Source organism: Camarhynchus parvulus, chromosome 2, assembly GCF_901933205.1.
Source record: "Camarhynchus parvulus chromosome 2, STF_HiC, whole genome shotgun sequence".
Classification (NCBI taxonomy): domain Eukaryota; kingdom Metazoa; phylum Chordata; class Aves; order Passeriformes; family Thraupidae; genus Camarhynchus; species Camarhynchus parvulus.
In genome coordinates, this window is record NC_044572.1 from 90779795 (window position 1) to 90795126 (window position 15332).

Consider the following 15332-nt stretch of genomic DNA (forward strand, 5'->3'; position numbering starts at 1 on the left):
AACTCTGCTGAACACTCCAGAGCATTTGAGTAAAACTCCATGTTTGAAGGAGTCTTTTGACAAACCAGGCAACAGAAGTTACAGCTGGCAAGGTTTGGTTTGGAAATATTTTCCCTCAGTCAGACACAGAAGTGTTTTACCTATGGACAGGGATTACCTCAATTCCAATTCCAGGGCAGTTAGCACTGGCTTGGAAAATGTGTACCAGTGCAAACAATGACAACTTCCCCTGAACCGTGACTACAGTATCTAATCATTACTCCATAGCCAGATTTTAAATCTGCTTAGTCACATCAGTAAAATGTAACTCAATGCATGGATAACTGAGCATAAGCCCAGAACTAATACTCTGCCTCATATTAAAACACAAACACTGGGGATTTCTAGTCAACCAAACAATGACCTCCATATCAAACCTAGCCCAGGGCTTTGGAAGCTTTGATAAGGTCCCCCTTGGTCAGTCAAAAGAAGACTGGCTATGGAGTGCACTATTTTATTCAAACATAACTGTGCTGCTAGGGCCCCTGAAGCCAAGAAGCCCAGCATCTGGTCTGCTCTAGTGCTATGCATCCTAAATTCATTTTCTGACAGAAGCCTTTTTGTTCACTTCTGGCAGGTAAAGAGTCTGTCCTCTTCCCAGCACCGCTAGTGTTGGTTACCCTCTTAAAACCTGTTGTGAAACCACTGCTGCAGGCACTCAGCATTCTTTCTGGCTTTCCCAGAGCACATGCAATATGCCCCAGCCTGCTACACTGACTCAATCCTCACCTTTGGTGCTGACTCGATCAGCTTGCTGTTCCTGCGGTCCCAGCCGGCCCCTTCGAGGAACAGGCCGTGTATGTAAACCCCACCGATGTCAGCAGGAGGAGGGCCAACAACATCTTCTTTCATCATCTTGGTCACTTCACTGCATAAAACAACACTGTCCAGTTCCCACCCTTTGGCTAAATTCATGCGAGTTGTCTCTTGCCTCATGGCTGTTAGGAATCCCTAAGGAGACACACAGGAATATGACACAGAGGATTTTTTAAAAGCCTTGAATTTAAACCATTTACCACTTTTTTTTTGTCCTATGTAAGTAACACCAGCTGTATTAAAGCTCATCCCACAGAATTTCATGTGCATATAAACTAAATTCAGTAGTGTAAATCCAGTAGCATGCATCCATACATGATTGGTGTGCACATGTCAGTGCTAAGCAGTCCCCAAGTTGGCTTACTCAACATAAGTGTCTGTATAACTCACCTCTCATGCCTTTTTTTATAACCAACCAGATGGAGAGAGGTATATAAGGCTGCCAGATAATTGTGTTTTGAGAGATTCCAAACACAGGTGATTTCTAATTTCTCTAACACTGGCTATATTATTCATCTTTTCTTACACTAACATTGTAAGAAATGCTTTTCTGCCAACAAATAAGCATTTACAGAACACAAAGGAAGTACCAGCTGGAATCATACCATTAAATACTGAAATGCTTCTGACACTTTGGTCAGTGAAGTCTTTACATACTACAATAACATAGTGTTTTAGACAACAGCAAGATAAAGCCACAGCACTCCAGCAGCACAGAATAAAGCTAGCTCTCTGTTCTAGAGAGCTAAAATCTCATGACATTGGTATAAGCTATCAAAGGACAAGCCAGGCTGAATATGCTGGTTAGCTTCCCTGTTACAGCTGTCCATGGGAAAGCACAGTTCAATATGCGGGAAGTGCCTTAGTCCTTAGAGATGGGAGGGCAGACTCCTTTGCTGTTCCAGTGCTGGTCACACTGTAGATGTGGAAAGCCATTTGTGTAGTAAGGAGGTGAACAAATAAAACACAAAATTGAATATGCAAGAGCAATGAAAAGGACACCTAGGAAAGAGTAAGTTTCTTGACATATTTCAGAACAGGGAACTAAAGCATCTGGAGACAGAGACAGGGCAGGGGGGGGGTATAGAGAGCCACATGAGGAACACACAAAGGTGGGAGTCGGTGAGCCAGCAGCACAGCAAGGAATAAATCAGGATGGGAAGGAGGGAATTGAAGGAGGGAATTGAAAGAGTTTTTTTCTTCAATATTCACAGAGCGGGATGCTCTGTTGAGCTACCATTAGGGCCAAATGAATGGAAAGAAGTCAGATGTGGGAAAAGCGGCAAATCGTCTACTGAATGCAGGGGCCAGTCTCTGGCTGATAGCACTGGAGTGCTCCAAGCACTTGGTAGCCATGCAATGCCCTTCAAGTTATGAGAACATGAGATGACTTTCAGGAACCCAGATGTTTCTGTTAACTCACACTGGTTGCTCCTCGTTAATATAATACCAGAGACCCCAGGACAAGTGTTTTAAAGAGGCTTTGTGATAGCACAGATAATGGTAATTGCATTCGAAGTGGTTGAGAACTCCAGTGTATTGCTGAGGGAGACAGGATTAAAGGCCAAGTTCTTCTATCAGAAATGCCATTAAATGAAAGCAGAATCATTGCAGTAATTTGTGGGATTTTAATTTGCAGAAACATGCTAGAACCAATAGTTTAAAATACATGAAGTACTCGCTGCTGTAAGGCCCCAGAGGGCTAGTGGATCCCAGATAAACTGAAATATTAAAGAAAGAAGAGCCTGAAAAGGACAGAGCCATGACTGTATTGAGGGAATCAGTTCAAAGGCACCATGGAAACACTGGAATAAAAGTAAGCTCCAAGCTGTGAGTTGTCTCCAGGGATAAGGTTTAGATAGCAGATTATTCCTAGAGATTGTAGGACCTATACACTTTCTGCAGTGGGACTTTTCATGCTTATCTCCTCATTTGAATGAATCCTAGATGCATTTGAAGACTGCAGCTGTGAGCTGGAGGCCCAGCTCGGTGTTCCAGAGTGGGTGAATGGCACAACAAAGAGCAAGATAGAGTCAAGTGGCTTGAGGTGCCACTGTACAGCTGAGGCTCTGGTTCATCCCAAAATCCTCCGTCAGGGACATAATGCACCAGTTGCCATGACATTTGTTTCAGTTTCTGGTAATCCTTTCTTTTTCTTTTTGTTTTGTTTTGGTTGGTTGGTTAGGTTTTTGGTATTTTTCTTGTACATGTGTGTTTGCCTTTTCCTCAATTTCTCCCTGTCCAGCTTACTGAAGCCTGCTACAGCTCTGCCCCTTTGCCTTTTAACAACTCATGTGAACTAACTCTGAACCTTCCAGTGAAGGAAAGCAGATACACATGAAAATCAGTTAAGTCTATTGCTCTCAGAATCATTTTCTCTCCTTTATCTTACTTTGGAGATTCCTTGTTTGTCACTTTGCAAATACTGAGCAGATTATGTCAGGTTTGCTAGAGCTAAGCGGACACTGAGGAATGGAGGCATTCTACTTCATATTCTGATTAGTATTCACATTACTTTGGCATCCAAGAGTCATAGAAGTAGGCTGAGGTGTCATTATGCTGAGTACCTCACAACCAGAAAGACAGCTTTGCCTCACAGTGCTTAAAATCTATATATAGGACAAGTGACAGGAACTGGATACAGAGACGCAAACAAGGAAACAATAAAACAGTGTCAGCCACTAAGTGGAAATTGGGAGGTAGAAATGAGAAATGCCTAATGTCAAGTTTTTGATGAAAAAAATCCAGTAACCTCCGATTAATTTCCAGGAGGGAAGAAAATTCATGGCATTTCTTGCATTTTTCACCTCAGTTATCTTGGCCCAGTGCAGACACACATGGGGCATCAGGTTTCTTTTACACAGAAGTCTGAGCCAGGCCTCATTTGTATCACTAAAACTAAAGATTAACTTCTGTGAAATTACTGAATTTATCCTAGTGTATAAACAGTCCAAGAGAAGGCAGAGTCTGGTCCTATATTATTTTTTATTGCCAGAATGTCTCGTTTTCCCAGTGCTATAAATCTATTTTATTGCCTTGTGTTATCCGTGGCATTTATCCATTGACTGTGAAGCTAACAGTGAGATATATGCAAGCAGGAAAATGACTTAGGAGCTGCATTTCATCTCACAAATGAAAGGATTTTTCTGACAACTTCTCAGGTATTACAAACAAGCCATTAGAGCTGCAGCACCAACACCTCATCACCTCAGCTCGTTTGAGAAGACAAAAATCAATTTTCTGAACACGTGAAATACTGATTTTAAACACAGCAGTATGGCTATTAACAAAATAATAGTTAATTAAATAGAAAATTAGTCTTTGCTGAAGTGAATTGCTTTTTTAGAATGAGCCACTCCCACAGCCTAGGTTACAGAAAATGGTGACTACAATAACCATCTGATTCTTAAGCTTGTGATTGTCAGCACAAATACATTTTTAATCTCTGCACACAATGTATTTAGGGACTTCAGGAACTAGGGGTTATGAAGTGTGTAATTTTTGTATTTCTAGAGGCTTTCTCATTTACTATGGTCTATTAAATCACAATTTGTTTGGGGACATTTTACACTGATTATTTGGCAGATCTTTTCAGAAATCCAGCTATTTTGATCCAAAAAATGTAGGCTGCCAAATTTGGGCTGGCAAAATTTCAGAACTGACACAACCCCCAAGCACAAAAAAGCCAGCTGAAATGTCCAGTACAAAATTTCTATCAACTTTTGCTTATCTGTAGTGCAAAAGAAAACACCAACAAAGCCAAAAGGCTGTTAGGGTTGCATCCAGCCTGATCATTGCGAAAGTTACTTAGAAGTGTTTTAGAATGCTGCTATCAGTGTGCTGTTAACAAACCAAGTGTGGAAGCATAATCATTTTATTAGAGCTCTTGCTCCTCTCCCTACTACTACTTGAGAACTCTTTGCTCAGGGGTTCTGTGAGCCCCCTTCCATGCTATAAAGTTGTACCAGCAGACAGCTGACACACATACAGGTTAGTTGATAGATGGATATTTCCCAGCAGTAGTCCTAGAGAATATGTGCCACTGTTGTTGTCTCTATTCTAGGCAGCTGTTTAAGGTAGCTTTTGCATTGCTAACAAGTACTGAGATTAAAATAGATCTTTAAAATAGCTCTTTCCTAAGGCTTCATAGAAACCTGTTGGCTGGATACTCTCACAATGACTCATTACCACAACTCACACTTCCCACAAACATCTGTGAATCATAAAAAGCTTTAATGAATGTGGATAGCTCCGCAAAGAAACTACACACCATCTAGGTATGTATACTTTACTTCTTTTAACTCCGCTCTCAGCTGTTCCCTTTTTGTGTTTCATTTTGTGCCAGGTTTTTATTTTAGATGGTGCAGATGAGAGGCTGTATTTTTTACATGTCTCTGCAGACCCTGTCTGGCACAATTCTGGGGTGGTATTAATAACAAACCTTCCATTTCAAGGAACTGATTTGCAAGGATTGAGAACCAAGTCCAAATCTCTTCTTCCTATGTCAAAGTTCTGGAACTTGTTTTGTACTCAGAGGCATTTTCATGCAATAAATAAAAAACACTCTTCTGTAGCAGAAGAGGTAAAAAAATGAAGATTAAGTTGAAATGTGAAAGCATGTACTTACTCAATTTCCTCACTATAATTAAACAACCAAAAGATGTATTTCATTATTTCAGGAGCATTATTTTGTTTTAGCAAAAATTTCTTCAGTAGATACTGAAGACATTTTATTCTATATTTATGCTAAAAAATTAGTATAGATTATACTTCACATAGTCAACATTAAGTCAACTTGAAGTTCTCCCAAGCTCTAATCTAGCTGCTGCTCAGAAGTTATGAAGGTCAATGTGGCAATCTTACCTGTGGATTAAAGAATCCTGTCATCCAGAACTGGTTTGGACGGCCATCCTCCAGCCAGCTGCTGAACTGCTGGTTTCGTTCAAGAAGCTCAGTAAACCAAAATCCTAAAGTACTTGACTCCCAGGAAATCCTAAGCCACAGTTTTGGAATTCTAGCGTCATAAATATTATCTAAAGCATCTTGCAATTCTTCTGACATAATTATGGTTCCTGGAAGATAAGTAAAATGTTCAGAATGAACTTTCCCCTAGCTTGCAAAGGCAATTAAAACTTCCAAATGACATTCAAAGTCTGATAAACCCTCTTTTGTTGTGCCTTAATTGCACACCTGCAGCGCTGCAGTCTTATCAGTTTGCAGTTAATTTGTTCAAAATTATAAGACTTGATTCAAAGCTAAAGGCGATAAGATAAATGATATTTCTTCTGTTGTTTTGATCGGAAACAAAGATATGTTTCTTAAACAACTTCTTCTCCCTCATACACATTATTTGTATTCATTATATTCACAGAGTGTCTAGAATGTGATTAATCATTGAAAACTGTTTTATAAATTTTAATGGATCCTACATGCATGATCAATGATAGAGATACACTGTGTAACTCATCTATATCCTAAGCATGTACTGGCAGTGATTATATTCATGAAATTCACTATTACTAATGATAACTTTGTACATTTCCATTATCAAGATTCTCAATGGGAAAGCAGGAGTTAGAATAAAGCTAAAGGCAGGATTTTTTTTTTTTTTGGCAGTGCATACTCACATATTCCATGCATAGTGCTGTTCTCTCCACTAAAATGTTGGCGTTTACTAAGACAGTGATTTTCCAGTGACACTCACCCTTCCATGTGCTAGAAATTCCTACACCTTGTGTACTCTCAATAGAGATCTGGAACACAGCCATGCCTCAGGATGACTTCTCTGTTCCAGAAACTGGTTCTATTATTCTCTTACAGAAACTGGTCTGGTACCCCAACTTTGATTAAATATTCATATAAAACCAAAGTTCAATGTATCATCACACACAGAGCTGCTGTAATTCCCACAAGGACAACATGAGATACTAAACAGAATTAAGTGGCTTCCACCACAGAACATATAAAGGAAAGCGAAGTGGTCTGGGTGACTGCAAAGAAAAACTGCAATGGTCCATGCAAACATACCCATAAGAAAATGTGGCCTGTAAAAAGAAAGCATTTCAAATCCCTTCCTTCCATTGAGGTTGACAGGGCTTCAGTTGAGGGGAAGGAAAAGACCACCCAGAAACCAAACACCAGCTTAATTTTGAAGAACAGATCATTACAACATTACAGTCCTTATAGCAGTGCAAATTTAGTGCATTCTACAATATATAAATGGCAAATATGCCTCAATTTCTTCTAGCAGATAATGAGTGATCTGTTTCCATTTATATGCACCTCTTTTCATGCAACAAACTATTTGAGAAAACCATTAACTTTTACCAAACTGTAGATATTAAAAAATACCACCTCTCCTGCATTCTCTGCAATCGCTTTGTAATCAGGCACAGAATCACATTCTGGGGTAGCTCTGAGACTTTCATAATATAAATAATAAGCCTTCTCTTTGGTTATTAACCTTCTCTAATATATAACCAACATTCTAAGAGAACCAACATCTAAGAAAGAAGCCACTCCATGTATTCTCCACTTAGCTTAGAAAATGGAGTATTACACCATACAATTTATTCACCTTTTAGAGACAGAAAAAGGTGGGGGGAAAAGTCTTGCAATGCATGTTGGTTTCAACTTCAGAGTAACTGAACTGAGCACAAAACAAGTGAGGAGCATCCTGGTTTAGCCCTGGGGATCACTACCATTGAACTGAGAAAGAAAGAACTCTTTCATCTCTGGTTATTCCTTGTTTTCAGGCTGATACATTCCACTTTCTCCTTTCTTTCTCAATTCTTGTGGGCAGGCTGGAGCTTTTCAAATGGAGATACAACCAGTCTCTGCCAGAAGCATTGTGAAATCCCTTGGGATGTCTGCCTGCTATGACTCAGAGCAGCTGTTGAGAATGTAAGCCAGAGTGTTCTTGAGGATGAGGTATGTTCACAGCTCAGGCCATGCCCGTATATCTGCATAAATATTCCTAGTGAGTGGGTGTCATCTCTGGCAGTAGGCATCCAGTGCTTGAATTTCAGCACTAAATGGCATCTGTGGGTGTTGGGATGCATTCCTGCAGCCAAAATAGTCTGATAAAAATAAAAATAATTAACAAAATAAAATAATTGTCAGAAATAAAATCAGTACCATAGGAGAAAAAACATTCCATCCTTCTGGACAAAAGTGATAAAGGTAGTTTGAAAAACTATCTTTGATAAAATTGAATGAATAGTACAATGACATAGGCTTCTCATATTTAACTTCTGAGAACCCCAGAGCACTGTACTATATGAAGAGACTGAACGTCCTATGAACTTAACATGACAGGCTCAAATGTTCTATGAATGAGACATGCCAACTGTTTATAACTTGGTTATTTGGGGCTTACTCCACGGTATTCCTTTTCTTGAATGGAATAAAGGCCATCCAAAAATGACTGATTAAGGGTCAGATCAGTTAAAGAAAAGATGGCATTTCCATACTTTAAAAATAATATCTACTATAACCATACAGTATTCACAGTTTGGAAATTAGGATTCCCCTTTTTGATTGCCCTACATTTATACCATCTCCCTTCTAAACCACACCTAAATCTATCCTCTTGCTGAGTGGTGAATAACCCAAATAAAACTTCTCAGTTCTGAGGATAACTAGTTGTTATTGATGATTAAAACAAATAGTCTGTTTTTTAAAGTGATCTGGTTTTAGGGTGATTCATTCAATAGATATAATGCTTTGAATAGATTACATGAGGAGTGTGTATTATTTCTTGGAGTTAACCCTTTTCACTTTCATACCTCCCACAAACTGAATCTGAAAACTGAAATTTGTAAAATTTGGATCTGTTTAAAATTTCACATTTATGAAAGTGTCTATCTGGACTAGGAAACTTGCATAGCTCACTTAAATGAGTAGCTAAAGTTAGGAACAAAGGAAGTTCTTAAATTCCAGCGTGAACCAAAAAAAGCCTTGGTCCACTGACTGATTTTCTTCCCACAGGCACAAATGTAAATCAAAAATAACAAGAATAATTATGTAGGATATAAATGAAATGAGAAAAAGCTACTTTCTCCATCAAGTACAATTTGCCAATAGCTGATATCATTATAATAAAATTGGAGACTAGCCCTGGAGGACAATACTTGCTAGACACTGCATCTGTTAAGCTAGCCTGAAGAGTACATAGAGAAAAAAAGCTCAGTGAAAGCATCAATCCATTATTGAGTGCCCCAGTTCCCAGCCCCAGAAGCTGACCTTTTCAGCCTTTAATCCCCACTCAAGTTTACCTCCCAAACAACAGTTTTGCTCTTGAAGCAGTTACACCTTGCCTCCACCATCAAGCTCCAATTCCCTCTTCTTTGCTGAACGTGTTGAAAAGAAAATACCAACTTGTTTATAACTTCCTAAGTTTTCCTCTCTTTCTGCCTTATGGCAACAGCTAACACTTGCCTGTGTTTTCTCCAAAGCTTTTTTAATTTTTCCACCCAAAGGCACAAGGTATAAAAGTGAATGTATGTTTTCCTATACCTAAAACTATTTTTTTTTTGCAAGATTTAGTATGGTTCTGCCAGCTTTGTGACCACCACCGCTGTGCTGATTGAAGTCGACTTCTTTGCTTCAGGCAGTTCTTTGGGTATTTTCCTCTTTCTTCACTTTCAGTACTTGGGCACTTAAGCATTTGGACGTAATTCCCAGGAAGTTCTCAGAAGCTCATTTAACCCCACCAGGCTGTTTTAATCCTAAGGCCCCTCAAAAGTTCGTCACTTTCTTTTGCTCCAACTCTAGAACAGGAAGGGTAAAACAGGCATCCAAGACCTGCAATGAACAACATTCTCTCCATGTTTTATTTGTAGACTGGTATTCTCTCCAGAAGCATCTAACCTTTGCTCCTTCTCTGTTTTCTCTTTAAAGTTTAAGTTTAAAGCAGTAATTTGAAGATGAAAATCCACACACACCCTACAAAAAAAGTAATACAAATCACTACCCTGAGCTAGAGCAATTCAACAGGCAGAAAACTCTATTCTGCCATTTGTCCTTAATGTGCAGTGCGTGTTTCTAAACAGTTGTCCTGGCCTGCATCATGGCAAGCATATGCAACACCTATTAAGAAATTCAGAAATGATGTGCCACACTGTGAAAGACAACAGGAAGCATTCTGGCATTCTTATCAGGATGAGAATTAAATAATGGATGAGAGCTGCTGAGCCAAAAGTAACTACACCACCAGACACACTAGACTCATCCACTTCATTGCTCAAATGATCTCCCCATTGTTACATTCCATTAATGTCTTTACTAAGTGCTCTTAATCATTTTCATACAAAATCTTCATCCAAAAGTGATGAATCCCTACAAGCCTCACACACACACACACACACACACAACACACACACACACACGCACACAAAACAACAACTTAGTACGGTAAGAGCCCAGGATCTTTCAGTTCAAAATTCTATTACCATTGTCAGCAAGCCAAACTAAAACTGAGTTAGTGTTAGCAGTCTTATACCATTACAAGTCAAAAGAGAACTCAGCCAGACATGGGGAATGAGTCCATACTTCTTCCTTTCATGGGAAATTACATTTCCTGTGCACCCTGGCAAGACTAGTTTCCTGAGCTTCACTTTTCCACCATGTAGGTTAAAATAAATTACCAGCTACCTCTTTTGACTCTTTTGGACTTCATTTATATCCCTTTTATAAGGTGCTACATACAATGAACAGAAATTCCTTTTGGCATCATGATACAAATGGTACTTTCAACTTCATGGTGTTCTGAGTTGGAAAAAAGTAATTCTGGAAACCCAGGGAACCAGGAATATTTCTGTCTGCTCTGGGGTATCCTGACCCCCAGGGGAGCACTGACTTTGACCCTCATTCATAGAGAAAGTTTCTTAGACTTCAAGATAGACTAGAATCCACAAAAGTGTGAAATAGATTATAGAGAGTGGTGTAGGTGTATTACTTGGTGAGAAATTTTGGTTTGGGGATTTTTAGTATGTTGTGGATGAAAGCAAGATGGAGGGCACAGGGTACTGTCCTGGGTTTCTTCTTCATGTTGCTTCTTCTTCCTTCTTCTTCAGGGGTTTGGGTGGCATTTTGTAATTGGGCAGAAAAATCCACATTGCAGCCTCTTTGGGATCAGTTGTTGGGTTAAAAGGGAAAATAATCTAGGTGCCAGTTCTTAATTGGATAGTTTAGTCTTAAAAGACCTTGTAACAAAAGTTTGTTAGCCATTTTGTGCCTTCTAATGAAAGGCTCCAGAACTCATGGTTGTGAGACTGTTTTACTGATAAGAAATAATAAACACTTGAGTCCAAATATGAACTACCATCTCAAGTGCCTTCAATCCAGACCCAGAGAAATCGATAAGTAGTGAATATTTATCATGGGCTCCACTCATGAGCTTGTGTAGATGACATAAAAATCCTCCACAACTCCTATAACACGTGTAGAACTACATTGCCATAGAACTGCTGTATTTTCAGGAAACGTGTTATGAGGAAAGGACTTGTCTCTCCTAACCCTGTAAATACTGTACAAATAGCAGTGGGAGTTCTGTGATCATGGGGTACATGCATGACATGAAAAGATAAAAAAATCCAGAGTTTCTCAGATGTTCTTCACTTGTTCATGAAGTGGGCAATTTAGGCAATTCCCAAGGATTAGTTTGAAAACACAAAGCTGTAAGGTACCAGAAACCAGAACCAAGTGGATGCAGTTTTATGACCAAAGTAGAACCTAGATATAAGTAATGAGTTAAGCTTTTTTTTTTTGTTTTACAAGAAGCCCTTAAACATAATGTTAACTGGGTTAAAAAGAATAACGATTAAAATCAAACTAAAAGCTGTGCTTATTTCCATTGCCAAGGATTCAATATCCACTTTCAGTGCTACTACAAGTATGCTCCACTTCATTCATGGAAAACACTCCCACAGAATCTCTCTTCTCACTTTCTTCACCAAGGGAAGACATCAAAATGCTTACCACTCTTATTCAGTGCATGGAGAAATAAAGACAGCCCCACAAAATCTCACAGACAGGCCACATTCAGACAAACTCACACAAACTCTAAAAGGCTAGGAACAACTGGATAGGTCATTAGATTTTATTGCATTTAGAGACAGTGTCTTCACTAGTAGGAGAGGGGCTTTGAAGTATCCACTTTACAATAAAGAGTGGGGGATTAGTGTTCTGTGCCAGAGGCCTCTACGCTGCCAGAGGTGGGAGGTAAGTACACAGGAACTCTACAGCTTGGATACTGCCCTATAAAGAATGGTCATCTTCTGATAGAGGCTTAAGATCTGCTGCTCATAACCCATTAAGATGTGGCACTTTTTGTGCAAACCCCATGTCATCTCCTTTTCTCTGTTTGGAAGATTTCTCTGTTTGGAACATGGCTTCTATTTAGGGCACTCAAGAGGACAACCACCACAGCTGTGTTCTGATTTATGGTGAAGCTCTGTATTATGCCAACTGTGAAATAAACTCTGGGCAATCCATAAGTAATTAAAGCAGAAGTAATGGTTGGGACATAAGTGAGAATACAAAGTGCAGCTACAATCTAATTACTACAATTTGATCCAGAAAAAGTGTCCCTCTGGGCAGCAAAGTTTATTGGTGGAGAAGCAAGCTTCTGGGGCATATTTGCCAACAAACATGTTGGACACATGCTGAGCATCCTCACCCCTCCCAAAAGCTGAACTGCTTAATCTGCCCTCTGGACAGAAAGACAAAACTGTGTCTGCAAATTCCTTCTACATCCCTCATGTTCAGCTGCACGTGGGCTCTCCCTAAGGAGGGCTTTACATTACCTCAAATTACCTCAAAAGCCCCTGAGGAGGGCTTTACATTACCTTGATGAGCAACATCAAAATAACAAGGTCCATCCATTGACATGCAAACTGCAGAATCAGATATTCAGATTTCCTTTCACAACCTAAAGACATACTACATTCTTAAACACCAAATTTATTTGAAATTTTAGGTCTGCTTAAAGTGGGTGTTGGGCCTTAACAGGTTAGTGAAGCCAGAGCCAGATACATGAGCAGGGCAGATGTCAAAAATTACACGACATGTTTGAGCAGGCACATCAGTTTACCTCATTGTAAAGAAAATGAAGTACCTCAGATGACCTGAGATTGCAGTTGACTCGTTTTGGGAGTGAATCTAGTATGAGACAGTTTGGGGTTTTCCCTTTTGCTGAGATAGAATGCCTAAATGTTCTTTCCGTCCCTTAATTAACAGTCTACCACATGCACTTGATATAGCATGAACATGCCAGAAGCCATTAATTGTTATTGTTAACTATACATCCAATTTTGTTTTCAGAGCAATTTTTCACTATATTTAACTTGCCTGTCTGTAAGAAATTATGTTTTAGAGAATTGCATGAAAGTTACAGCATTAACTTGATTAAACATCTGGCAGAGGACTGCGCCCACTGTGGAACTGAATGTGAAGTGCAAATAAATTATGTTGCTCATCCACCCCTCTGCAGAATATTATACATATTGAGAATTTAAATATATCTGTCACAATCAAGGAAAGATTAACACTTTCTTGGATGGAAAATATTCCTTTTATATACTTGAAAAGGGACTCTATTCACATATAAAAGGGAACTTTCAGCTCAGGAAGAGAGGACAATTGTTTCTTCCAGCCTGGTCTTTACATATGTTATTACAGGATATGAAAGATTATTAGCCTTGGGCACATCTTTCCTAGATTTAGATTAGAGGCATGAGGTTTCTGAAGCATGTCTTGTTGTTTTAGTGTATCATACAAATGATAGGGAAAAAGAAATCCCTTTTGATCCTTATGTAATAAAAATACAAATTAAAAAATAATGCCCCCTCATGAAAGACATTGTCAGAACACCAGTAAGACAGATTACAGTAATGCCATCAGCTGTGTCAGAAGGGACTAATTCTGAGGCGTTCTGACCTGCTCCCTGTGAGGACAGTTTTCTCTGTCAGATAATTTCTGTCTCTCTGCTAGAGAACAGCAGACTTGGGTGAGAGCTTTACCAGTGGAATCTACCCATTCCTGCTTCATTTTAATTTGTTGATTCCAGAAGCTTGGCTGAGCAACAGTACACTTTCCTTCCTGGGTATTTCAACTCTTGCAAAAGAGGAAGCAAAATAGGAAGTGATAACAAAAAGCAGATGGCAACATCATTATCCCTTCTTTTTCCCCAGTCTTTTTCTGATCAAATTTTCCATCTGCTTCTAGTTGCCTCTGCTCTTGGGGTTTTTTAACTTCATTCACCATTGCTCACTTTCAGCCAAATACTCCTGTCTCTGAGAGATACGGAGTGCTGTTTCCTGCCTCCTGTGAAGCCTAAATGAAGAACTGTCTCTCTCTCTCTCCTTTGATTGACACTGCCACTCACTTCAGCTTCCATTTAGAGACATGCCATTTGGTATAGCCAGTTTCACAAATGTGTCAAATTCCACCTTAAATTAGAGTCTTTTTCACCTTGCCTCCTGAGTTCCCTGTCTCTCAATTACTTAGCAGCAACCCTTCTACCTTGTTCTGTATCATTATATCTCAGCTTAATTTCTTAAATAACTCTGGTACACAGCCCATGGACTTTTTCACACAATTCCTCTGAGCTCTGTAGGATCCTAGAGAGAATCACAGAAGTGAAGTAGTGCTGAGGGACACGAACTGCAGTACTGGAGAAGATGCATGCAGAATAAATTTAGGTGGAGTGTCCTTAGAGATGCCATCAGAAGATTTTAAGAGCTAGAATTAGTGGTCATATGATAAAGACAGAAAAAACACCCCAAAAAACTGTGTGAGGGAGGGAACAAAAGAGAAAGGAAGGAAACAAGGAGAAATATGTATTTAGTTATATGATATAAGCAACTGCTAGTAATAAATATTGCACCTTAATTACAATGTTTGATATTGCAGCTTACCATCAATAGCCAATTTGAGATCAGTCAGTGTAATTCGAACTCTGGATATAACAAGTTGCATTCGGTCAATTTCTTGACGGAGAAATATGTTTATGGGCTGAAAAGCTCCCATCTTTTGAAGTTGTGCTTTCACCTAAAAAAGAATAGTGCAATGATTATAAAATCTAATCTCCTGTTTGCCATGCAATGATTTTTGAAAGCAAAAACATTTTCAGAAAAGAAACATTTTCGTAACAGATGGCCATTCAAGTCCTGTGCCAACTGTAAGATTTAGCACACTGTGACTCATTAGCTTACCAGAACGAGCTCCTCCATCATTCTAAGAAGGGAAAGTTCCCTCTTTTTGAAGGGACACAGCAGTTCCTTCTGTCCTTGTTAGGCTGCAGGGTCTTAGATCTTAAAATAAAAAAACCCACATGCTACACAAAAGCACTGTTTGATGGTAATTTCTTTGTATTTCCAAATTGTGCTGGGTGAACTTTATCACCTTTCCTTGCCCTGCTGAGCTGAAATAATGCAGCAAATGGAGCTCCACCTAACAGGAACAATGATATGTAA

General features: G+C 39.2%; 1 protein-coding gene across 1 annotated transcript in view; it reads right to left on the bottom strand.

Annotated features, from left to right (window-relative positions):
• LOC115901253 (dynein heavy chain 5, axonemal-like) overlaps positions 1-15332 on the bottom strand; it is a 148004-nt gene that overhangs the window by 876 nt on the left and 131796 nt on the right. The window contains exons 74-76 of the mRNA XM_030943735.1: positions 14775-14907; positions 5719-5927; positions 769-990 (exon numbers count right to left, since the gene is read on the bottom strand). Coding sequence (XP_030799595.1) covers positions 769-990; positions 5719-5927; positions 14775-14907 — 564 coding nt within the window. The remainder of the gene's footprint in view (positions 1-768; positions 991-5718; positions 5928-14774; positions 14908-15332) is intronic.